This window comes from Mastacembelus armatus, unplaced genomic scaffold (genome assembly GCF_900324485.2).
Source record: "Mastacembelus armatus unplaced genomic scaffold, fMasArm1.2, whole genome shotgun sequence".
Classification (NCBI taxonomy): domain Eukaryota; kingdom Metazoa; phylum Chordata; class Actinopteri; order Synbranchiformes; family Mastacembelidae; genus Mastacembelus; species Mastacembelus armatus.
The window spans coordinates 1-24,111 of record NW_022872928.1 but is presented as its reverse complement, the minus strand read 5'-3'; the positions used below and the strand labels follow the sequence as shown (position 1 = coordinate 24,111).

General features: G+C 42.0%; 3 protein-coding genes across 3 annotated transcripts; all 3 read right to left on the bottom strand.

Moving 5' to 3' along the window:
• Positions 1 to 495: 495 nt before the first annotated feature.
• Positions 496 to 3,054, bottom strand: LOC113132824 (thyroid receptor-interacting protein 11-like). The gene has a single exon (XM_026311190.2). The coding sequence runs from the start codon at positions 2,614 to 2,616 to the stop codon at positions 496 to 498; it is 2,121 nt and encodes a 706-aa protein (XP_026166975.1). The 5' UTR covers positions 2,617 to 3,054.
• A 5,170-nt stretch (positions 3,055 to 8,224) lies between these two features.
• On the bottom strand, positions 8,225 to 19,091 carry LOC113132783 (patatin-like phospholipase domain-containing protein 7). The gene is made up of 4 exons (XM_026311124.2): positions 18,980 to 19,091; positions 10,664 to 10,748; positions 10,259 to 10,386; positions 8,225 to 10,130 (listed from the first exon to the last, which is right to left on the bottom strand). Exons 1-4 carry the CDS (start codon positions 19,028 to 19,030, stop codon positions 10,065 to 10,067), a joined length of 330 nt encoding a protein of 109 aa, XP_026166909.1. The 5' UTR covers positions 19,031 to 19,091; the 3' UTR covers positions 8,225 to 10,064.
• A 2,495-nt stretch (positions 19,092 to 21,586) lies between these two features.
• On the bottom strand, positions 21,587 to 23,982 carry LOC113132773 (leukocyte surface antigen CD53-like). Its single transcript, XM_026311115.2, has 5 exons — positions 23,903 to 23,982; positions 23,719 to 23,820; positions 23,525 to 23,626; positions 23,305 to 23,394; positions 21,587 to 21,971 (listed from the first exon to the last, which is right to left on the bottom strand). The coding sequence occupies exons 1-5, from the start codon at positions 23,951 to 23,953 to the stop codon at positions 21,900 to 21,902; spliced, it is 417 nt and encodes a 138-aa protein (XP_026166900.1). The 5' UTR covers positions 23,954 to 23,982; the 3' UTR covers positions 21,587 to 21,899.
• Between the last annotated feature and the right edge of the window lie 129 nt (positions 23,983 to 24,111).

The window sequence follows — 24,111 nt, the reverse complement described above, 5'->3', positions numbered from 1 at the left end:
ACCAAGTTTTCCCCAAATCTCAGGATTTTAGATAAATGTGCAAGAAGTTCAAGTGGCCACAAACACAATCTGAAAGAGAACGAAATAATCTTCAGAAATTTAGAAATCTGTGTTATCCCTCAGTGGTGGTCTTCATTTTCAAAAACTAAAGCAGATACCCACCGCCACCTAATATGACTGAACTCTCTGGGAACATAAGTTAAAAGCTCAATGCCCTGACAACACATCCTTTCCTTGACAGGAATATGACAATACTGTGTACTGTATGCAAATATTTCAGATAAAAGTAGACTTGAATATATTTAAAGTATATGAAAAATATTTTTAAGAAGGAGACAAAATCAAATATGTACAGCAAATTTATTTCAAATAAATATTTTAACATAACTTTTATATACATTTTAAGTATAAGCATAAAATGGAAGCCATTCACACACATACAGTCAAACCTACCACACAGTAACAACATCTTATTCTGATGATGCCACTACAAGCTTAAAGGTGAGGAAGGCGCGGACATATCTGTTTTCCACTAACTATGATCTCATTTGAGATGGGAGGGAGGCGGCAAACCTTAGTTTGGGCTGCAGACTGACAGTAGGACTTGGTGGAGATGGGTGCTAAACATGTGTGCTCACTCTGTTCCTTTTTTTTGAGCTCTGAGTGGGACTTATTGGGAATAGGGGGCAACAGAGTGCACCTTGATTTGCATATACACTCTAATTTATGCTTCTTCAACTCATCTTTAAGCTTCTCGTTCTCCTCTTGCAAATGCATGTAATTTTCCTTGTATGCCACAAGGAGCCCTTGTGATGCCATGGACTTTTTGATGAGGCTGCTGTTCTGCCTTTGACATCTCTGGAGCTTCTGTAGTGTCTCACTGTATTTTTGCATTTGCTTCAGGTCCTGGGCCTCCCTGTCTTTCATATCCTGAAGCTTTTTTCTCCCATATAACTGGTATTGACGGAGCTGGTCCTTTATCATCTCAAGACGGGGGTAAAGATTTTTTTTTGTCTTATCCCTAGTTGTCTGTCGGCGTGACTTGTGCCTCACTAATGCCACGTGCCTGATACTGAGCTCATTGTTAAGGTTCTTGATGTGCTGCTTGAGAGAAATGACTTCCTCCTCCATGTTTTTCAGAGTCTTCTCTTGCATGATCTTCGCAGTTTCCTGGATGTTGAGCTTCTGTTGCAGATGTGCTACCACGTGATTATAGTGCCCAACCTCTTTGTCCAGTTTCCTATTGTCTTCTTCAATTCTGGACAGCTCCTTCTCTACCAGGAGCTTCTGTTTGTCAGCCGAGGCTAAATGCTGGTCCAGTGCTTCCTTTGTTTGTTTCAGCTTGATCGTTGCTGCTTGTAGCTGCTTCTTTACAGAATCATATTTTTTTGTAATCTTCACCAACTCTGTGTCCTTTGCATTGAAGTCACAATGCTCGCTGTGGAGTTTAGCCTTCAGTTGTTCAATTGTTTCAGCCATCTTAGTGATTTTTATCTGAGCCATGAACAAATTTTGAGCACAGAGTTTTCTCTCAGTAATGGCAGCTTCCTTCTGTATTTCTTGCATTCTGTAGTTCTGTTGTGATTTACTAAGTGAATTTGTCATCTGGACTAGCTCCTGTTTTCTGATCTTTCTTTCCCTTTCCTCTAATTCCTGACTATGTTTTACCGAACGTTTTAGTGCATTGTACTTGTTAATTTGTCTTTCCATGGCTACCACGAGGTCAATCTGCTTCTCAGCCTCTTTTTTCCGGATTTCTAATTCCTTTATTAAAGAATTAGTATATTCTTGTGTTTTGGCCAGTTCACGTTCTGCTGTTGTCTGTAAAATTACTAAGTTCTTGTTTTTCTTCGTTAAGGTTGCTGTCTCCTGGGTCAACTTATATATTTTGATCTTATCAGCATTCGCTTGTTTTTTGTAGTTATAGTTTTCATTTGCCCGTCTCTCAGCTATTTCTTCCATGGATTTTAATTTCCTTTGACACATTTTCAGCTGAGCCTCCTCGATTTGGAAATTTTGTGCCTCTTTTTTCATTTCAATAATCACCTGATTTCTCGAGTCAATTTTAGCTTCGCTCCATTTCAGCTGATCTTTCAGTTCCTCTATTTGATTTAGGTAATCCTTTTTTAACATTTCCAGTTCTTGCACCTTATCATCCATTTGCTGGACCAGCAGGGTCAGATTTTTGTTTTCCTCTTTAGTTAAATTGGATGTCTCTAACTCTTTCTCCGTATTCTCCCTCTGCATCTTCTCCAAGGAGTATTTTTGCTCGAGCTCCTGGCATTGCTTCTCAAGATCCAGAACTCTCTGCTCTGAAACTGACACTGAAAGAGCTCTCTTTTCCTCTTCAAGCCTAAGGTCAGTTCTGGCCGTATCTAGTTCATTTTGTAGTTTGGCAATTTGCAACTCATATTCCTCGGCTTGGTTCTTTGGTTCATGAATCTCACTCTGTTCTTGTCTTAAAATCATTTCAGCTACAGAAAGTTCTGAAAGCTGTTTTTGCATCTTACTGTTTTCGTCCAGGAGCCATTGCTCATTTTTCTTTGTCCTGCGTAGTTCCCACCTAAGTTGAAAAACATCCATTCTGTCAAATCTACTGTCCTCTATAGGTTCCATTGTGTTTATCACTCTGTCAGTGTCTTTAGTGTCTTTTCTCTGTATAGAAACTGTATTTGAAGAGAAGTTTCAACGTACTACTACTACACTGAAGCTGTACCCTTTCAATTCTGACATCATCATTATGTCATACTTCAAAGGTGACATCAGGGTCTGAACCTGGTTTCCGGTTTTGAGCCCTGCCTGGCGTCTTATTTTGGTTAGCTTCCTGTTTCTGAACGCTGAATGTTCCCTTCGCGCATGCGCAGTTCGAGTATTTATACCAACAAAGTCACGTGTGACCCCGGATGACCCCCGGAGGTGATATATTCCGGCGTCATCCAAGGCTCTTTTCCTCTTTTCTCCTCGCGCGCGGTTCGCATGGTGGCCGATTGCTTCGCAAGCGGCACATTCCTTACCAGTTGCTGGGAGCCCCGTGACCCGAGGGGTCGGAGAAGCGGATTCGCCCTCCAGGGGCTGCGACTGTGGCTCCGGATCTTCCCGTTGTTACATTACCCTGGAGATAATACTTGTACGCGTTTTCTTACTATTTATCTGAGAATCTGTTCTGTTATTATCCTGCTAAAATAGAGATACTTGGCATTATACACTGCCTGATGAGTGTGATTGGTTGCAACATAGCGACTGTTCTGGTGCATTGTATTGGGTGCACCTCACATTTTCTTATTTGATCAACACAAGGTCATCGTCGATTGATGAGGAATCCATTTTTTTGTAGCACGACTTTTTAGAACCCGTAGTCACATAATCGTATCGCATTTGTGGTGCATTTAATTTGCAGAATATAACGTTCTTGATTTGATTCTCTGTAGCTATTTAGAGTTCTTGTATCTATTTCTGTTCGTTCTGCACCTTTTTGTTGTAGACCACTTGAAAACTGGATGAATATACAAACTAATATACAAACTGCTTGAACCACTGACAACTGAAAGAACCTATTTTATTTGAAACATGGCAATAAACAATTTCACATTCAGCTGAACACTTGTTTCTCCACATTTTCAGCAAACAAAGTATAAATTAAAGAAAACTTACAGTTATCACCAATTTGCTCACTATTAATATTCCAAATCATTATAGGGTCTTGTTTAACAATTTAACAGGTAAGTCATAACAGCTGAAAATGAGGAATTCAATTTTACAAAGGTAAAGTTTATACTACTGTAACACGGCTGTAACGTCTTCCATACAATTCAAAAATGGTTAGCATCAGCATTTTCTGTATTTAAAAAGTCACTATACTCTGCCTTCCAATCATAAAATAAATAATGAACAATGAATCACAAAGAAGTCATTTAACCATTATGACTGAAAAGGACAAAAAGCAGCTCTGTAAAGCATGATGTTACCTTAACTGGCAGATAATTTAATTCTGGCAAGCAGAATGAGGAAGATACCCCCCCAAATCTTTTTCTATTAAGAACTCCTGATACTATCCTGCCTTTCCCCTTCCATCTACTACAGCACTGCCTTTTCCCCACGTCACAATAAATCCTTTCTATTATAGTCTTTCTCGAACGCTTACACACTATAACCAGGTTTGTTAATTAAAGATCCCAAACTATAATGCCATCTACCAAAAGACAGACTAATTTCCTACAACTAAAAACACACAGTTCCCATTTTCACATGAGATTTGTTGAACATTGTGTGAACAACTACACACAAAATTGTTTCACATGTCAGTGTCTGCATTTAAAAAGCACTGGCATTGGTATGATTAATTCAAGTCATCACACTCAATCATTAACACACAATTCCCCGTTGGAAACGCCATGAGATAGACAAAGGCCAGTGGGTCAGTTCACTTGTCGTGAAACAGTAAGCCCATAAGGAGGACACACATGGTAGAGGAAAGGCAATGAAAACAAATACTTTCTGAATAATTCATGCAACTCCAGTTGACCTTGTCCTTGCCCATTAGGGAAGTTGGGCAAAGTGTGCAGTCAAATGTGAGCTGCTTCAAAGTAACTTCTATACTATATACGTCTATAATCTGGACCTTCAGAGATGAAAATAGGTAGATAGTTTACATACTGTGCACTACTGTAACTTTGAAGTGCTGTACTCTGCACTGTTACAGCACTTATGTGTCCCTATACATGTTTCCTCTCTCATACTGTAGACTACATACTACTGTACGCTCTTATTTTGTGAAATGGATGGGTTACAGTAATCTCATGGCTATTTTGCAGAACAGAGCAAAGACCAGCTAATGGAGGCTGAAGACATGTCAATCAATATTCTGAGGCACTGATGCAGTCAGCATTTCAACAATTGACCACATCTTTCAGTGGAAAAGGTTGGTGATGAATCAGGTTTATTAGAAGGAATTCCGACATAGTCTGGACCAGACCAGAGATGAGAGCTTTATGTACAAACTGGGTAAATACATATTTTTGTCTTTATCTATGTCTATCTTTGTCTATGTTCTTTTCAGCTGCGGTATATGTATTTCACTCAATTTCATTTTAACTAGGAGGAATAAAAAACTGTCTTGTGTTTTTATATTGGGGTCATGTAAAGATGCTGGTCTGGGGGAAAAGTGCCATAACTTGATACAGTAAGGTTTTTGTAGTAGTGTTTTGAATCAGTCTCAGCAAGGTGCCTTGGCTGTTCTATAGTGTCTGTGTATTTAAAGGCCTTTGTGTGATGTCTGAAGCCAAAGTCTGGTTTAGATGAAGCATTACATGGTTTTAACTGGACATAGAAGTTTGAATTTAGGGTTTTGAGAAATGGAGTATTATTTTAAGAAAACATGTCTTAGGAAATATTTTGCTTCACCTGTACATTACTAGTGATCACGTTGCCACATGTCCTCTGGTCTGTGTGTGCGCATGGCTGGTACCCCTCTCATTGCACTGGATTCCTGAGTGGATTGTTGCTTTGAGAATCTGTAAGTTTATTGCTTTACCATATTGTTGAATTAATTATTATTTTTTACTCCACCATTGCTATAATTCATATTTATCTTCACTTAAGCTTTCTCTGTTGAAACGCTATGGTAACCTACATGTCGCATGCTCTCAATTTTTGTCCTAGTCTCCTGGTATTCACAGGCAGAAGATAATCAGGTGGCCTCATATATCCCAGTTATGACTCATGCTTCCATACTGTAATGCTACTGGCTCTCAGATGCCTGCTCCATCCTCAACGCCTGTGCAGCTCTCTAGGTCAGCTCACATTGAAAGACTGTTGTTGGTTCTAATCAAACATCTACACATTATAGTATACATCATCCTTCCATTTCCTATTTCCAGAACCTCTTCCTGAGCTCCCTCTACCTCTGCCTCTTCCTCTGAATCCTCTCCTGTTGTACTGTGAAGGACCTCCTCTCCCCCTGTCACCCATGACATCCAGTAGTGCAAACACTGCAGCTTTTGATTGTTGTTCTGATTTATGTTTCTGTAAGTCTTGGGCATGCTGTGCATAATTCATTATTTGAGTCACTCCATCTGTGGGTGTATTAATATTTAGCTTTCGGATGTGGTGAGTGATGGACGGAAGAAACCCACTCAGCAAGGCCTGCTTCAGTTGTTGCTGATAGGGGGAAGCGACAGTGTCAGAGGGATCCAAACCACTGTTTGCTTTAAACACTTCCTCTAGCCGTCCTCTATAGTCCTGCACATCCTCACCTTCTTTTTGTTTACATTGGGCAATAGCTTGGTAATCAGGAGGTTTAACAAATGCATTTTTTACTCTATCTGTCAGCAATGTAACTTGGTTGTCTAAGGCTGGGACTCCGGGGGCCAAAACTTCCCCCCCTGGAGTCTGCCCTGTATATCCTCCCCTCACTCCTCCATATCTGTGTCCTAAAGCTTTCCTGCACGCTGAGTCAATCTCCTGCCCGTCCAAATTGTAAGTTTGTCTAAGTTGTTGCTGATTTTCTAGCCATTAACGAACATTAGCGAGGGGGTCCCCTAGCCCTTTTACTGCATCCTCTAGCTCCTTACAAGACCACGGTCTCCTTACCAGGAGAAGTGGCCTGTTATCATTCCCTACTCCAAAATGAGGGTTAGGCACCTCTATGGCTGGAAAGATGCTGGCTGGGTCAGTCAATGGTGGCCAGGGCGGCGGATCAGGACGGGGCCCCATCCTTGACCCATCGCCCTGGAGGTCCCTAAACGGACTTAATTTTGACATAGCCTCTGCCAGTCCCTGGACCTCATCAACTAAAGGACCATACAGATTTCCTGATCTAGTGTGGCTAGGACTGGTTAGGGCAGGTCCAGCCGTAGGAGGCGGGATCGCGGCTGCCTTCGCTGCCCCCGTCACAGGTGCAGCAGCCGCTGCTTCTTCTTGTTGAATTAACGCTTGTGGGCACCCTACAAAATCAGCTGGCTCCTCCTGGAGGGCTGCTATGAGGGACTTTTATCTCTTCTCTTCTCAGCTTGCTCTTGCCACTTTACTGCCTCAATGAGCTGCAATTTAAATTTATCAATTTTCCTAGGTTCTACTATGGCCATTTCTGCTTTTAACTGAGTTACCAATTTATCGCATGCGCAGGTTTCCAATTTTCCAGGAAACTCATACTTTTTCCCTCCATTCTCCTAAATATCTCGCTGATCCAGGAGAATAAGTGTTCATAAATTTAGGATCCCCCATTAATTGGGGTTTACTGTTCCCCTTTCCCATAGTTGCAACTTTGGCACAAGCAAACGATCAGTCACAACAGCGCGGGGATCGTCCACTGTATCAAGCTTCTACAGGTACTAATTACCTGCGGATACAGCCGTCCACCACACTCAACTTTTCAATTTTTACTTGTGCCCAACAAAATACACAGTTTAAATAGGTAGTGACGCTGCTCTATTCAGCCGACAATAGTCCGTCAACTACCATCAATCACACGTTCTCATTCACTCACACGCTCTCATTCACTCACACGTGTTTCAGTATCCCTGATACTTTCTTTTCGTCCCTGACGAATAGCGCTTTTACTTTTCAAGTGTCCCTGACACTGCTATGTCCCTGACATAGGTTTCGTCCCTGACGAACTTACAGCTGCTTTCTAGTGTCCCTGACACTGCTATGTCCCTGACATAGGTTTCGTCCCTGACGAACTTACAGCTGCTTTCTAGTGTCCCTGACACTGCTATGTCCCAGACATAGAAGTCAACGCAGCTCACCTATTTCTGCAGATACGTCTCTTGTCCGGCTTCCGTCAAGCAGCAGAAGTGAAGAGGATCTTTTCAGGCGAGTAGACACCGACCTCCCGTCGAATTCACGAGGGTGGATTTTCCTCGATCCCCTATGGGACCGACTGTGCACAGTTTTCCAGCGTCCTCGTCCTCCTCTTCACCGTTGATGCTGTATTGGAAACCGGGCGGAAACACCAATAAATGTTGGTTCTAATCAAACATCTACACAGAGACTTTCTTTTCTAGGTTGAGCTCGTGACTTTTAGGAGATGCACACTTGGTGCTATCCCCGGCTGCAGCCACGAGCCCGCTCAGAACACTTTAATTTATATCTGGAGGTGGTTACATGACTTCCAGGCACTGTCTCACTTTACACAATAGGGGAGAGTTGAAACATAGGTTAACTTCAAAGTTCATACAGAGTTCACATCCATATCTTTACATGTCTTGGTGATTTACACAGAAAAACAGAGAACATCCTTGACTGTGATATGCCTGGTTGCACCCTTTACATAAATCTGTCTGCAAAATGACAATTCTCATAACACAGTTAGCAATTTACAATGCCCTTATTCTAACAACTGTCCTTCCTTTACTTTAAAAGAGATGACCCCTCGGAGTTTGCAAAGCTTAACATGGCCCTGGAAAACCTGCTACCACCAAATGAAACTGAGCAAAATAATGGCATTCTGTTGGACCATTTGAAACTGTCATTTGGCCTTAGCATATGCTCATCATCCTCAGCCTTACGCTATTAGGTCTTGTGAAGGCTCTCCAGAAGAAATGTGGCCAAGCCCGATCTGTGGATATTAAGAACAACTGCTTCCATCTAGAACATTCCAACTATAGTTACAGGGTACTCTTGGGGGTTCAGCCAGTTTGCTGTATTGATCAGAGCTCTGGTTGGTATGCATTAGTCTTGGGGTCATAATGAATGAGCCAAGGAGTGTGCATGTGCATTACATGTCCATCAACTGCTCAGTAAACTTTTAGGTGGACATGTGGACAACTTTTCCAGACATGCCAGAACTGCGACCCTTATAATCTCATTAATTTTGCAAATTGGCTGGAGGAAGAGATGGCATGTCAAAGTATGGCTCTTAAAGTAAACAAATAGTCAAGCAAGAAATTCCAAGTCACAGGCCAGGAAGGTCTACAAAGTCAACTTTAACAACTACTTTATTCCAGTTTATAAAGCAAGAGGAGAACTCCAGACTTCAGAAAACTCCTATTGTCAAAAGTCAGATGAGCCTAGAACCTCTTGTGTCTTCTGTAATAATCAAGCTCAGCACCTCATCACATAGTCATTACTCTCTGACTGACAGGCACAAAATTAGTCTTCCTGATTGAACTGTGGCTACAGGTCATTATTTAAATCTTAATTAAACCTATGCTGCATCCCGATTCCATACTACATATTAACTGTATATGATGTAACCATATCCATTTAAAAAGTGTTTAGTATAGTATGAAAGCTAGTGTAACATTGAAACAGCTAAAATAGCTGCCATAAAGAATATTCCTGGTTCCTCCTCCTGCCCTGGTTAGCATGTTTGACAAGCTCAGTGAGAAAAGGCACAGGTTAAGGTGAAAAGAAAATACCAAAAAAACTGCACTGCAGTATTTATGTTATTATTGAAATACTTGCCTAACTAGTCAGCCTTCATGTAAGCAATACACTCAAGATATATCTCTAATGTGCATGATTTGCATGTAAGAAAAAGCTTATTAGAGTAACTGTTCACATTATCATGTTCACACATGTAGTGTTCAGATACCCCTGCTCTGAACCCAAAGAAATTCTTTCATTGTCATTCATTGATTATTAACTGCATGTTGGTAAGTACAGTGGGCAACGCTGTACTTGAAGTGCACTGCATGCACAAAACATATATATGCTGTTTTTCTTTTATGTAAACATTATGAAACACACAATAGTGTTTTTTGAATCTATATCAGGAAGCAACTACGAATAAAACTGTCAAACATTTCAAAGCACATTTTCCATATGAAGTGGAAAAAAACAAAACAAAACACATACTCTTTAGTAGGTTTGAGTCAGTTACTGCATCCGTACCAGTTTGGTGCTCTGTTCATGTGTCCTGGATTGAGACACTGAACATGCTACCTGACTGTTCCTTAGATAAGAGTATCAGCTACATGTTAGATAATGCAAACTCAGTGCATTGTTCAAAGGGTACATAAATACTGCAATCGTGTTTGTGTGTGTGTGTATATATATATATATACACATATATGTGTGTGTGTGTTGTGTTGTGGACCATGGTCAGAAGCCCTGATAAGCAGTCATGATCTTGCATTATGTGGCACGTTCTTTGTTCGGTGCTGAATATGTACTGGAATTTCTTCATCCTGTGCAAAAGACAAAAGGTTAAAATTAGCATCTCTGTGGCTGTCAGGTTATGGGTTATGATGGTTATGATATAGCTTTACTTCCACACAGACTTCATTACATTAACTTAAAACACGTAATAACATACTGTTTCATTGTCTGCTGTCTCCTCTCCCTCAGTTTGCTGGCTGCCAGCATTGACTGCCTCAAAGTCAGACAGCGCACTTTCCACTGCCTCCTCATCATAGTCTGTCTGGTATTCATCAGACGGTTCCTCTGAAGACAGTCAAGGGACATTATCATTTTGTCCCATTTTAAATCACAATCTATTATTATTATTTATGTAACTTGTCAAAGGAGAGCATTTGAGTATTTTTGGACAAAAAGACACTTGCCAATATCATCAGGACCATCAGGTTCTTATCTTTATTAGAGATTTGATATAATCACATACAAGTCTGGGCTATAACTGTAAATCAAAAGCATGCTTGAATATTAGCTAATAATGATAAGCGCATGCTAATTATTAGCTTATGATTTCAATGTTACTAACCATTGATTAAAGTGCTCGTCACAGGTTCGATTCTTGACACAATTTCAGCCAAGTCGGTAAAGGAGGCATTTGGACAGGTGACCACCTGAGAGATGCAACACATCATATCAGAGAAGGCCTTAATTCAGCTTCTTTGTAGTTGATTCACAGTCGACGTGATTCTAATTATACACAGTACAGTATATGCGAACAATTTCTTAGTGCAAGCTATAGCATTTTGTGTATCACATGTAACCACTAGATATGTCTGATGGAGATCTGAAGTGTAACAGCAATACAATTAAAGGTGCCCCGTAGGTCCCAGGTGCAGCAAACAGTATAGAGGTAAAACATCTTAGTATTGCACCAACTCGGCAATCTGACAAAACCCTGCAATGCACTCCAAGGTCCAGAGCATCTGGCTACCACAGCCAGCTGATTAGGCGCACATGTGACACCCATCTCTGATGCATGAAATTCATGCACGTAATTCGACTGTATGTCTAATTACTGACAGCCATCGTGTTTGTAACAGAGCGAGAGAGAGAGAGAGAGAGAGAGATGGCCAATATAGCCAGTAAATAAAGACATGAAAGATCATGACAGGTGTTTTATCAGCTTCTTCATATTGATTTTGTTGATATTTCTGGCTTTGGTGAAGATTAGATCATATTTCATGACCATTTTATGCAGAATCCCAAGAAACTGCAGTGTCATTACTTTTCCTGACAACTGTGTAAGCATACTGTCAGAGAAAGCGTGTCGTGTTGTGTGTGTTGCATAGTTCGTCTACAGACTAGCAACAGACTAGCTATAGTTTAACACACCTAAAAACTAACTAAACTCTAAACAATTCATTAACTGCTACATTCCGGTACTAGTCAAGTACCTTTCTATTTTGACCGGTATTTATTGCTATTTCCTGACTTAGCGCTCGTTAGCCTACCGGTTAGCTTAGCTAGCTAGTTAGCTTAGCTAACATGGCCTCTCCCTCTCCCTCTCTTTCTTGCTCGGTGTGCCACATGTTTAGTTATTCCTCTGCCTCCTTTAGCGATAATGATACCTGTAATAAGTGTAAGGTTCTGTTAGCCTTGGAGGCGAGGATCACTGATTTGGAAGCGCGGCTCCGCACCTTCGAACAAAAGCCAGCTATCCCAGCCCCGTTAGCTGGTGTGGAGCCACCGAGCTCAGGGTCTGTTAGCGGTCCAAGGGCAGCTCCGGAGCAGCCCGGAGAATTAGCCTGGGCGACGGTCCGACGGAAACGTACTCCTAAGCAGAAGCCCACGGCTCATCACCTGCCTGTTCACGTTTCTAATAGATTTTCCCCGCTCAGCGACACACCCGCTGAGAAACCGACTCTGATAATTGGCGATTCCATAGTCAGGAACGTGAAAATAGAGACACCAGCAACCATAGTCAAATGTTTCCTGGGGCCAGAGCGGGCGACATCGAGTCAAATCTGAAGCTGCTGGCTAAGGCTAATCGGAAATATGGGAAAATTGTTATTCACGTCGGCAGCAATGACACCCGATTACGCCAATCGGAGGTCACTAAAATTAATGTTGAGTCGGTGTGTAACTTTGCTAAATTAATGTCGGACTCCGTAGTTTTCTCTGGACCCCTCCCCAATCTGACCAGCGATGACATGTTTAACCGCATGTCGTCGTTCTGTCGCTGGCTGTCTAGGTGGTGTCCAGCAAACGATGTGGGCTTCATAGACAATTGGGCCACTTTCTGGGGAAAACCCGGTCTGGTAGCGAGAGACGGCATCCATCCCACTTTGAATGGTGCAGCTCTCATCTCTAGAAATTTGACCGAGTTTATTAGCCGACCTAAAGCCTGACAATCCAGGGTGGGGACCGGGACGCAGAGACTCAGTCTAAAACGCCTCTCTGCAGTTTCCTTAGAGCCACCGCCCCCCTCAAACCACATAGAGACTGTGTCTGCCCCTCGAACATATAAATCAAATAAATTAGAAGTTAACAGAAGAGGAGTTATTCATAAAAACTTAATAAAAATTAAGACCACTCCTCTTATTGAACAGAAAAACAGAACTGTCAAATGTGGATTATTAAATATTAGGTCCCTTTCATCTAAATCTCTGTTAGTAAATGATTTGATAACTGATCACCAAATTGACCTACTTTATCTTACTGAAACCTGGTTACAGCAGGATGAATATGTCAGTCTGAATGAATCAACCCCCCTCAGTCATAAAAATTATCATGTTCCTCGAAGCACAGGTCGAGGTGGAGGAGTAGCTACAATCTTCCACTCAAACTTATTATTAAACTTTCATCCTCAGAACAGTTATAACTCATTTGAGAGCCTCACTCTTAGTCTCTCACATACAAACTGGAAAACACAAAAACCAGTTCTACTTATTGTGTACCGTCCACCTGTCCCTTACTCAGAGTTTTTAACTGAATTCCCTGACTTCCTGTCTGATCTAGTGCTTAGATCAGATAAAGTTATTATAGTGGGAGATTTTAACATTCATGTAGATGTTGAAAATAACAGCCTCAGCACTGCATTTAATTAGGCCCGAGCAAGGACCGAGGTCCAAGCGCAGGGACTATTATAATCGCTGAATGGGCAAGGGACGAATAAGCGGGGGGGGCGGTTTCTGGCATCGTTTTCTGTCTCCCCGCACCCCACCATGACGTTACTGGGCGTTAGACGTTTCCGAAAATGTATAGTGTGTCGCTGTCGCGCGGCCGTGGGCCTGGAAACTGCTAGGATTATTTTTTTTTTTTTTTTTTTTTTGTTATTATTCTTCTTTGACCTTTACAGCCTTATTTGACCCCCTGAACGTGTGTGAAAACTCACCAAACTTTGCACCCCCCTCAGAATCGCGTCACAATTTGATATTTTATGGGTTTCATGAACGACCTCAAAAGAATGGCTCTGCGGCGCCCCCGACAGAGGTCGAGATACATTGGGCCTATGGGAGGTCATGTGACACTTTTTTCATCGTACAGTCACCAGCTTTGGCACATCTCTTCCTCATGTAAGGCCAAGCAAAAAAGCTTATTGTGTCCAGGTCGTGTGACCGACAGGAAGTCCACCAGCTGGGAGTTTATCTCGAGGTCACTGAGTTCGTTGATTTTGCTCACCTCGTATTCTTTCGAACTCCTCCTTGGGATTTTGACCGATCGAGCTCATTTTTGGCCAGAGTCACCTAGACCCATGGGGCTGCAAAAGTTATCCAAATTTTTTGAATAAGTATTACGGTTTTCCTTTGGCGGGCGCTGCAATTTGGCCTAGGCTTTTGGCTCGCCGCCAGTTCTTCAACTTGTAATAACTCTCACACGCATGGTCGGATTGGAATCGGACCAATTGATGAATTGTAGACCCCGGGGGCCTGAGTCCAGGTGATTGAACAAAATCACTGTAGGCCCTATAGCGCCCCCTATATAACAATGTGAATATTTGCATACATTTGTATTGAGAAATACACATTTAGTTTGTCAGAAATGGACCAAAGTTTGCACACAAATCCTTTATGGCATTCTGAGCAAAAAAGCCAATGAGAGCCATGCTCTATTTTCCACGCTCTTGCCTTGGAGATGACACACACCCACCATTCATTTCCTATGGGTTTTACACTTAAAGATGCAAATGCTGTGTTGTCACATTTGAATCACTTACACTCCCCGCAGGCCTGAACCCACGTGACCGATCAAAGTCACAATAGGTGCAGTGGCGCTGCCTTTGTAAGGGCCTTCAAGTTTGAATGTGTGTCTGTATGTGCCTGTATCACTGTGGCTGCAGAGATGTGACCTCTGCAGAGGTTAAAATCCCACACACCTCACCTTTCCGGGTGCAAATTCTCTAAATAAATGTCTCATGCTGCTGCCGTCCTGCATTTCTGTGTCTGTATGTGTGTCTGTATGTGTCTGTATCACTGTGGCCGTAGAGATGTGACCTCTGCAGCAGTTAAAATCCCACACACCTCACCTTTCCGGGTGCAAATTCTCCTCTCACTTAAAAGGCTGCCAGTGGATCCACAGTTTCACTTTGGCATTGAATAAATCTTGTGTTTTCTGAGAGACAATACTCTTTTCACCGTGATGTTGTAACACGTGAGCTTTTCATCTCTTCTGTGGCCTGGGGACTTATTCTGTTAATGTCTTAATATGTGTGTCAGTGTGTTTTTGTGTCTCAGGACATCTGGAAATGTGTGTTTACAACTGTTGCACTTTGGTTTCACTCTTTTGAACAACAGACTTTTGACTTGAGTGTTGTTTGGGAGCACGTCCTCTGTTTTGCCAAAAGATGGCAGTAGAGCTCCATGTACCACATTCTTTCTGTGACAATGAATCAACAGACTTGACTTGAGTGTTGTTTGGGAACACATCCTCAGTTCTGCCATTAGATGGCCGTGGAGCTCTATTTTCCACACTTTCTGTGGCAATGGCTCACAATCAGCATGGGATGTTTTAAAATTAAAAGTGTTTTAAACTTAAGGCCTTCTACTTTTGCTCCTGCATTCATGTGTCTCTGTATGTGTGTCTGTATGTGTGCCTGTATGTGTGGCTGTATGTGGTCTAAATTCTGCATCCAGTCAAATGAACTTTTACAATGATAAATTTGGAGCTTTGCTGCTCTGTCTGTGTCCACGGGTGTGTGTGACGTTTTGTGTGGCTGAATGTGTTTGTTGATGTGTTAATATGTGTATCTGTGTGCTTTTGTGTCTCCGTTCGTCTGGAAATGTGCAGCTGTGTTTTCAACTGCTGCTGTTTCAGGTCGGCTCCGCGGTTTGAGCTCGGCTTCGACCGCGGGTCGCTCGCGGGGGCGGTGTGCCGGGGGAGGCGGTCCGCTCGAGGCGAGGGCCGATCATCGCCGCTTGCGGCTATATTTCTATATTAGATTCAATTGGTTTCACTCAAAATGTTAATAAACCCACCCACTGTTTCAATCACACCCTTGATCTTGTTCTGACCTATGGTGTCGAAATTGAACATCTAATAGTTTTTCCCCCAAATCCTGTTTTGTCAGATCATTCTTTAATAACTTTTGAATTTAAAATGATGGATCATGCAGCGTTTGGAAGAAAATTCCACTACAGCAGATGTTTATCCGACAACGCTGTTAATAAATTTAAGAAAATGATTCCATCTTTATTTACATCTATGCCAAGTATAAACATAGTGGAGGGCAGCTGCTTCAATCCCACTCCCTACCAAATTGATCATGTTGTTGACAGCGCTGTAACCTCACTGCATGAAACGCTTGATTCTGTGGCCCCCCAAAAAGTCACAGCTCTGTTGAGCCCAGTGTTCCCTTAGCTCTCAGCAGTGATGAATTTATGTTTATTTACAAATAAAATCACAACTATTAGAGATAAAATTCAGCAGATGCTTCCTATACCTGCAATAAATGAATCTTCTACTACAGTAGCTCTTGAATCATCTGTAGGACCTCAGTTATGTTTAGACTGCTTCTCTCCCATAGATCTCTCTGAATTTACATCAGTAGTTGCTTCATCGAAATCATCAACGTGTCTCTTAGACCCCATCCCGACTAGACTGGTTAAAGGCACCCTGTCATTAATGAACTCATTCTTTATTAAACTTGGTAAATGTATCTCTAGTATCAGGCTACGTACCACAGGCCTTTAAGACTGCAGTAATCAAACCTTTACTTGTCAGGAGGCGGCAGTACCAGTCCTCCTAATTACCTTGTCTCCTTTCTACCTCAGGGTGTGTTGTCTGCAGGTGTGCCACAAGAGACAGTTGCTGCTGATGAGCATCACCTGGTCCCAATTACTCACCATCGTCAATAAAGGCTCCGGTTCACCTCTCCAGCGTCGCCAGTTCTTCCCGTTATCTACACGCGGTAGCCTCTCGCCAGCTTCACTCAGTGAAAGGATCAGCTCAGCCAAAAACTTACCTGTTCTCTATTTCTCCAGGTCCCTGCATGTCAGCAGTTCCTGGGGTGTGCCTTCCCCTGTCGCCTGGGAGCCACGCAGTCTGATCCAGGCATTCGTCGCCCTGTACTTTCAGGAAAGACTGTCCTGAGCACCTGGAGAGTTTTATGTGTGGATTAACCTCCAGTGAATTTGTGTTATAATAAACTGACTCTGTTTTTGAATCTGCCTTTGGGTCCTCTCCGTTTCCGTCATTAGTGACTTAACATTACTCAAAAAGCCTAGTCTTGATCCAAGAGTCTTGGCTAATTATAGACCAATATCCAACCTGCCATTTATTTCTAAAATCCTAGAAAAAGCTGTTGCTAAGCAGCTATCAGACCACTTACACAGGAATTAACTATTTGAAGATTTCCAATCAGGATTTAGAGCACATCATAGTACAGAAACAGCACTGTTGAAAGTTACCAACGATCTTCTCTTAGCCTCAGATAATGGACTTGTTTCAATACTTGTCCTCCTAGACCTTAGTGCTGCATTCGACACCATTGACCACAACATCTTATTACAGAGACTGGAGCATGTGATTGGTATCAGAGGAACAGCGTTAAAGTGGTTCCAATCCTATTTATCGGACAGATTCCAGTTTGTTCATGTTCATGATGAACCTTCCACACGAACAAAAGTTAGTTATGGAGTTCCACAAGGCTCCGTGCTAGGACCGATTCTGTTCACCCTGTACATGCTTCCTTTAGGATATGTCATTAGGAAGCACTCTATTAATTACCACTGCTATGCAGATGACACTCAGTTATATCTATCAATTAAACCTGTTAACACAAACCAGTTAACCAGACTTCAAGCCTGTCTAACTGACATCAAGGCCTGGATGACCAGTAACTTTTTACTTTTAAACTTGGAGAAAACAGAAGTCATTATATTTGGGCCAAAAAATCTCAGAAATAACTTTTCGAAAATTATAGCTACTCTAGATGGCATAGCCCTGGCCTCCAGCACTACTGTAAAAAACCTTGGAGTTATTTTTGACCAGGACATGTCCTTTAACTCACACATAAAACAAATCTCTAGAACTGCATTCTTTCACCTGTGCAACATTTCCAAAATTAGGAACATCCTGTCTCAAAATGATGCAGAAAAACTAGTCCATGCATTTGTTACCTCAAGGCTCGATTACTGTAACTCATTACTATCTGGATGTCCCAATATCTCCATAAAAAGCCTCCAATTAATCCAGAATGCCGCTGCCAGAGTCCTGACAGGAACTAGCAAGAGAGATCATATTTCTCCTATATTAGCTTCTCTTCATTGGGTCCCTGTAAAATATAGAATAGAATTTAAAATCCTTCTTCTCACATACAAATCCCTTCATAATCAAGCTATCAAGCTCCTTCATACCTTAAAGACCTCATAGTACCATATTATCCCAATAGACCACTTCGCTCTCAGAGTGCAGGTCTAGTTGTGGTTCCCAGAGTTTCCAAAAGCAGACTGGGAGGCAGAGCCTTTAGTTATCAAGCTCCTCTCCTGTGGAACCAGCTCCCAGTCTGGGTTCAGGAGGCAGACACTCTCTGTACTTTTAAGGGTAGACTTAAAACCTTCCTCTTTGACAAAGCATATAGTTAGGGCTGGCTTCAGGCAACCCTGAACCATCCCTTAGTTATGCTGCTATAGGTCTAGACTGCCCGAGGACCATCGGTGCACTGAGCTCCCCTACCCTAACCCCCCTCCCCCCTCTTTCCCTTCCCCTCCCCTCTCTTCCTCTCCTCCCCCCTCACATGTATATTCCACCATTGAATGTCACTAACCTTGTGCTCTCTCTCTCCCCTAGTTTGTGCTCTATCCCTCTCTCTCTGTTCTCTCTGTACCTTCTGCAGGTGTCCCTGGTCCTGGAGCTGTATATCGCTGATGTGCAGTTACTGGTCCCACCAACCTGCAGTGTCTATTTGTTGTTTATTGTTGCTGTTCTTTTCTCTCTGCTCTATCCACTCACCCCAACCGGTCGAGGCAGATGGCCACCCAAACTGAGCCCGGTTCTGCTGGAGGTTTTTTCTTCCGTTAAAGGGAGTTTTTCCTCTCCACTGTCACCAAGTGCTTGCTCATAAGGGAATTGTTGGGTTTTTAGTTCTAGTTTTTGTAAAGTGCCTTGAGATGATTTGTATTGTGATTTGGCGCTATACAAATAAAATTGAATTGCATTAAAATAAGGCTTATTGGCAGCAGGTGAGAACAGCTCAAACCTGGCATTAAGAAAGTGTTGGTAGATAAAATTTGAGGTTCTTCCCCCATTTGCTGTTGGAGGTGATCCAATCATCTGTCTGAGATCTCTGGTCATAACATACAATATTAAAAAATAAACAATTTCACAGCCCTAGTCTGGAGTAAAATTTAAACAGACTATGGCTTTAAATTCCACCCCAAGGTCAGTAGTGTGTGATGTCACTCACATGGTTGACTTTGGTCTTGTGGAGCTCCTCCTGATGCCTGTCCTTCAGCATGCTGTCCACCACCCCACTGCGATGCCACACATCAAACAGTGTCTTCCTGTGCTGGTACCCTACATCCTACAGCTACAGTGAGCAGAGGTAGGATGACTTTCAATGCCAGCATATACAGTGGGTACGGAAAGTATTCAGACCCCTTTAAATTTTTCACTCTTTGTGTCATTGCAGCCATTTGCCAAAATCAAAAAAGTTCATTTTATTTCTCATTAATGTACACTCAGCACCCCATCTTGACAGAAAAAAGCAGAAATGTAGACATTTTTGCGAATTTATTAAAAAAGAAAAACTGAAATATCACATGGTCATAAGTATTCAGACCCTGTGCTCAGTATTGAGTAGAAGCACCCTTTTGAGCTAGTACAGCCATGAGTCTTCTTGGGAATGATGCAACAAGTGTTTCACACCTGGATTTGGGGATCCTCTGCCATTCTTCCTTGCAGATCCTCTCCAGTTCTGTCAGGTTGGATGGTCAACGTTGGTGAACAGCCATTTTCAGGTCTCTCCAGAGATGCTCAATTGGGTTTAGGTCAGGGCTCTGGCTGGGCCAGTCAAGAACAGTCACAGAGTTGTTCCGAAGCCACTCCTTTGTTATTTTAGCTGTGTGCTTAGGGTCATTGTCCTGTTGAAAGGTGAACCTTCGGCCCAGTTGGAGGTCCTGAGCACTCTGGAAGAGGTTTTCTTCCAGGATATCTCTGTACTTGGCCGCATTCATCTTTCCTTCAATTGCAACCAGTCGTCCTGTCCCTGCAGCTGAAAAACGCCCCCACAACATGATGCTCCCACCACCATGTTTCACTGTAGGGATTGTATTGGGCAGGTGATGAGCAGTGCCTGGTTTTCTCCACACATACCGCTTAGAATTAACGCCAAAAAGTTCAATCTTGGTCTCATCAGACCAGAGAATCTTATTTCTCATGGTCTGGGAGTCCTTCATGTGTTTTTTGGCAAACTCTATGCAGGCTTTCATGTGTCTTGCACTGAGGAGAGGCTTCCGTCGGGCCACTCTGCCATAAAGCCCCGACTGGTGGAGGGCTGCAGTGATAGTTGACTTTGTGGAACTTTCTCCCATCTCCCTACTGCATCTCTGGAGCTCAGCCACAGTGATCTTTGGGTTCTTCTTTACCTCTCTCACCAAGGCTCTTCTCCCACGATTGCTCAGTTTGGCTGGACGGCCAGGTCTAGGAAGAGTTCTGGTCGTCCCAAACTTTTTCCATTTGAGGATTATGGAGGCCACTGTGCTCTTAGGAACCTTGAGTGCTGCAGAAATTCTTTTGTAACCTTGGCCAGATCTGTGCCTTGCCACAATTCTGTCTCTGAGCTCCTTGGGCGGTTCCTTCGACCTCATGATTCTCATTTGCTCTGACATGCACTGTGAGCTGTAAGGTCTTATATAGACAGGTGTGTGCCTTTCCTAATCAAGTCCAATCAGTTTAATTAAACACAGCTGGACTCCAATGAAGGAGCAGAACCATCTCAAGGAGGATCAGAAGAAATGGACAGCATGTGAGTTAAATATGAGTGTCACTGCAAAGGGTCTGAATACTTATGACCATGTGATATTTCAGTTTTTCTTTTTTAATAAATTTGCAAAAATTTCTACATTTCTGTTTTTTTCTGTCAAGATGGGGTGCTGAGTGTACATTAATGAGAAATAACATGAACTTTTTTGATTTTGGCAAATGGCTGCAATGACACAAAGAGTGAAACATTTAAAGGGGTCTGAATACTTTCCGTACCCACTGTATGTTACGGCCCTGAGGTGCCGTTTGACACTCCCTAGGTGATCCCTAGATGTTGGCTGATGACGTATGGTGTGCGCCAGCTGAGACGCGTCAGCCAATCACTTCATCCGGTTTATAAGGACCGGAAAAGCCTTACTCAGGCGTGAACTGGGATTTTACGTGAACAGTTCACCATTTCGTAAAACCTTTTGATCACTTGTCTTGTTACAAACTCAGTAGTGAGGTTCAGATCTGTTAGTCAGAGCGTACTCGTGTGTGTGAGTATTGTTTGCACGTTAGTTCGTTTAGGTAATGTCTTATGTTTTGTCGTGTTAGTCTTGGTGTTCGACTGTTTGTACGTTTGCAAATGGTCTCGTTGTAATTTCATTGTCAGTGTTAAAATAAATGTCAAACATAGTCAATTCATTACGTGAGCTGTTTTATTCGCCTTCTCCCATCCACTTCCCCTTTCCTTTTATATTATGTTGGGTCCCACTCGGGCGGGGACGTAACAATGTATAATAAAAAAATAAACCCAATCACATTTGCAGTAAATATGCAGTAAAAGACTGTTGAAGGCATTTTATTGTGTGTTCATCAGTCCGTATTTAGAATTTTGTATTAATTTGCTGGGGTGGCTCCTGTATCCATACCAGGATCTGACTCATCATTGCTATCAGATGTAACTTTCAACATTGAAATACCATTAACAGCACAGACAAACATAAAATAAATAAACTGCTCCTTTTGTAAGATCCCCCAAATCTGGGGGCTCTAGGTATTAAATGAAAGGTCTAAGACCCTCCTGTGGTTCACACACTGAGTATTTAGTCTTGCTCACATGAAACGGCAAAAATAAATACACCTTTCTCTTAGCATTCCTCACCAGGCAGGTTATTGATGTACTGCCCAGGCTGTACATCTATTATGGATCACACAGATGTACGAGATACAAGATACAAAAAATACAGGTGAGCAGAACATGAATGAAGGTATGACAGACCGTCAGTGTGAACTCTCATGGAGGAAGCAGTGATATCAGTTGTAATGTTGAAGTATGGTAGCCACAGGGCCTGGCAGAAGAAAGGAAGCATCATTTATCATCCGATTTGTCAACATTCATTCATGTAAGACACATGGGTCTATAACTTGTAGCCCAGTCCAGATCTACTAATGTGGCAGTAGAGTGTCATGGCGAAACACATTCCCAAAACCTGTCAACAAACAAGAAAAAAAGTCAAATAAGACATTTGATTCAACATGGAAATATTCTAATAGGTCTTGTGCCTTATAGATCATATTTTAAATTTTAAAACATTCCAAAAGTGCCAGGTTTTTCAGACATTAACGGTTGTTTCAAGAGCAACACAACAGTTTCTTGAGGAAAAGATTTTGATTATAGAAATATACTGAAATATTATTTACTGAAACTGAAAGTGAGCAAAGCTGGAAAAGCTGTGTTAAATTGTTTGGTTTTTGTGGATACTTGGCAACATCACAGGAAGCTTATGCACATTTGGTCAAAATTCCCCACAGTGGAACAAAATTCCACACTCCCCCAATGCCAAGTTAAAACTACGCGGTGCCAGACCCCCCCCAGCCTGTTTGATGATGCCCACGTCTGGCCCATGTATTTGAAACACAAGAACATTGTGCAGTTGCAGTACAGTTTAATTTTGTACTGCAACTCTACTGTGTATTGAATGTACCAGGTCATAGTTATACAATTCCAGACCACTTTTGTTTTTATGAAAGTACAAAGCAACAAAACTTCTATATGTACTGTTTGCTAGTCATGTAACACTCACCCCCTTGGTAGTTTATAAAAGTATACGTTAAGTGTACTTTTTTAACTTATAAGACTAGTAAACTGTGAGTACACAAATAATTTACCTTTAATTTGTATTTTGTACCGTAACTATGTTGTGTACAATTCTGCAGTTTTAAGAACTGTCTCTTAATTAAAAGGACCATAAATGACACGAGTCATTTGTGTAGTTACACTAGTTACACAGGATGAATTAAGAAACGCGTACACTGTTACAAAAGCACACAAGAGGAACGTAACTGCTCAGTGTGAACTCAATAGTAGAGGTCAAACATCAGTCATAAACAAATCCAGTGTTTCCTTCTGCTGCTAAAGGTTCAGTTCCACCAATGTACCGTTTTCTCCAAGCTATTCCACTTGACACTACAAAACAAATACTTATATTTGTGAAGAATACTAATTATACTTACCGTAAGTATATGTCTATCTCAGAATGGCAGATATTTACAACTAATACAAGTATAGGACAAGTACATTAAGATGTTTCTGTATACTTGTCTGTAACCTGAAAGTATACTATTCTATTTTATTTTAAAGTACTATTGCCACACTTGAATAAACGTCTTTGTGTAAGGGCTAGTGAGTAGTGAATTGGTGAATGAGGGATTTTGGACACCTCAATAGCAAAAATGTGCATGTTCACACATGCAGCAGACTCAGAGCAGCATTAGCATTCATTTGGAATGGAGAAATGCTTTATTAGCAGCCTGGTGGTTTACCTCGATAATGCAGAGGACAATGACGGAAATCCCAGTGATAAGGAAATGTTCCTCAAATATGTTCTTCATCACCGGTAAACAGCCCTGCAACTAAAGAACACACATTTCAGATGAACTGCTACCAGCAGTCCAATGCAATAGGAAGACCATGCTCCTGACTTCTACAGTACATCAAAATAAGGTGTGCATTGAGATGTTCCGAGGGTTACACTGTGTCCACCTTGTTTCTGTACACACGGTTGGTGGTACAGTTGTTCTTGCAACAAGATTCCGGCACTTTTTCTCCCCAGTCTGTCACATTCTCGACTCCGCAGCAATCAAGCTGAAGGAAAAATAGAATAGAAAATGGACTGAGATCACGCCCAGTATTTTGCCAAGCCACATCCACAGTCATCCAGGAACTGGACCTCTTACCCGCTGCTGAACCAGATCCCACATCACATCTGATGAATTTCCAGGCTTTTGCTTGACTTGATCCAATCCCTTTTTCAGATCTGTCTGCACCAGCTCAGAAATCTATATTGTAAGGTGAGATCACATACTGGGTTTAGTGTCCCAGCAGAAAACACGGTGTGAATGGTGACTGATGTGATCCTACCTTTGCCTCATACATGAGCAGCAAACATGCTGCAGTCAGCTCCACCAGCATCAGTAGGAACAGCAGCAGGAAGAACTGTACACAGAACTTCACATACCCCCGCTCCGCCCGACCCCGATTTCTTTGATATGCCACCTTTTTTGTATTATTTGTTTTTTTTTTGTTTTTATATTTTTTGTCTATTTAACTCTGCTAACTGTCCCTTCCCC

What these genes read in the sequence shown, in the direction of transcription:
- LOC113132824 (XM_026311190.2), bottom strand. Translation starts at nt 2,616, where the DNA reads ATGGAACCTATAGAGGACAGTAGATTTGACAGAATGGATGTTTTTCAA.
- LOC113132773 (XM_026311115.2), bottom strand. Translation starts at nt 23,953, where the DNA reads ATGCTGGTGGAGCTGACTGCAGCATGTTTGCTGCTCATGTATGAGGCA. An exon ending in GGGATCTGGTTCAGCAGCGG is followed by an intron (nt 23,627 to 23,718) that starts GTAAGAGGTCCA and finishes TTTTTCCTTCAG; the next exon opens with CTTGATTGCTGCGGAGTCGA. An exon ending in ACCGTGTGTACAGAAACAAG is followed by an intron (nt 23,395 to 23,524) that starts GTGGACACAGTG and finishes TGTGTTCTTTAG; the next exon opens with TTGCAGGGCTGTTTACCGGT.
- LOC113132783 (XM_026311124.2), bottom strand. Translation starts at nt 19,030, where the DNA reads ATGCTGAAGGACAGGCATCAGGAGGAGCTCCACAAGACCAAAGTCAAC. An exon ending in GACGAGCACTTTAATCAATG is followed by an intron (nt 10,387 to 10,663) that starts GTTAGTAACATT and finishes GACTGTCTTCAG; the next exon opens with AGGAACCGTCTGATGAATAC. An exon ending in AGACAGCAGACAATGAAACA is followed by an intron (nt 10,131 to 10,258) that starts GTATGTTATTAC and finishes TCTTTTGCACAG; the next exon opens with GATGAAGAAATTCCAGTACA.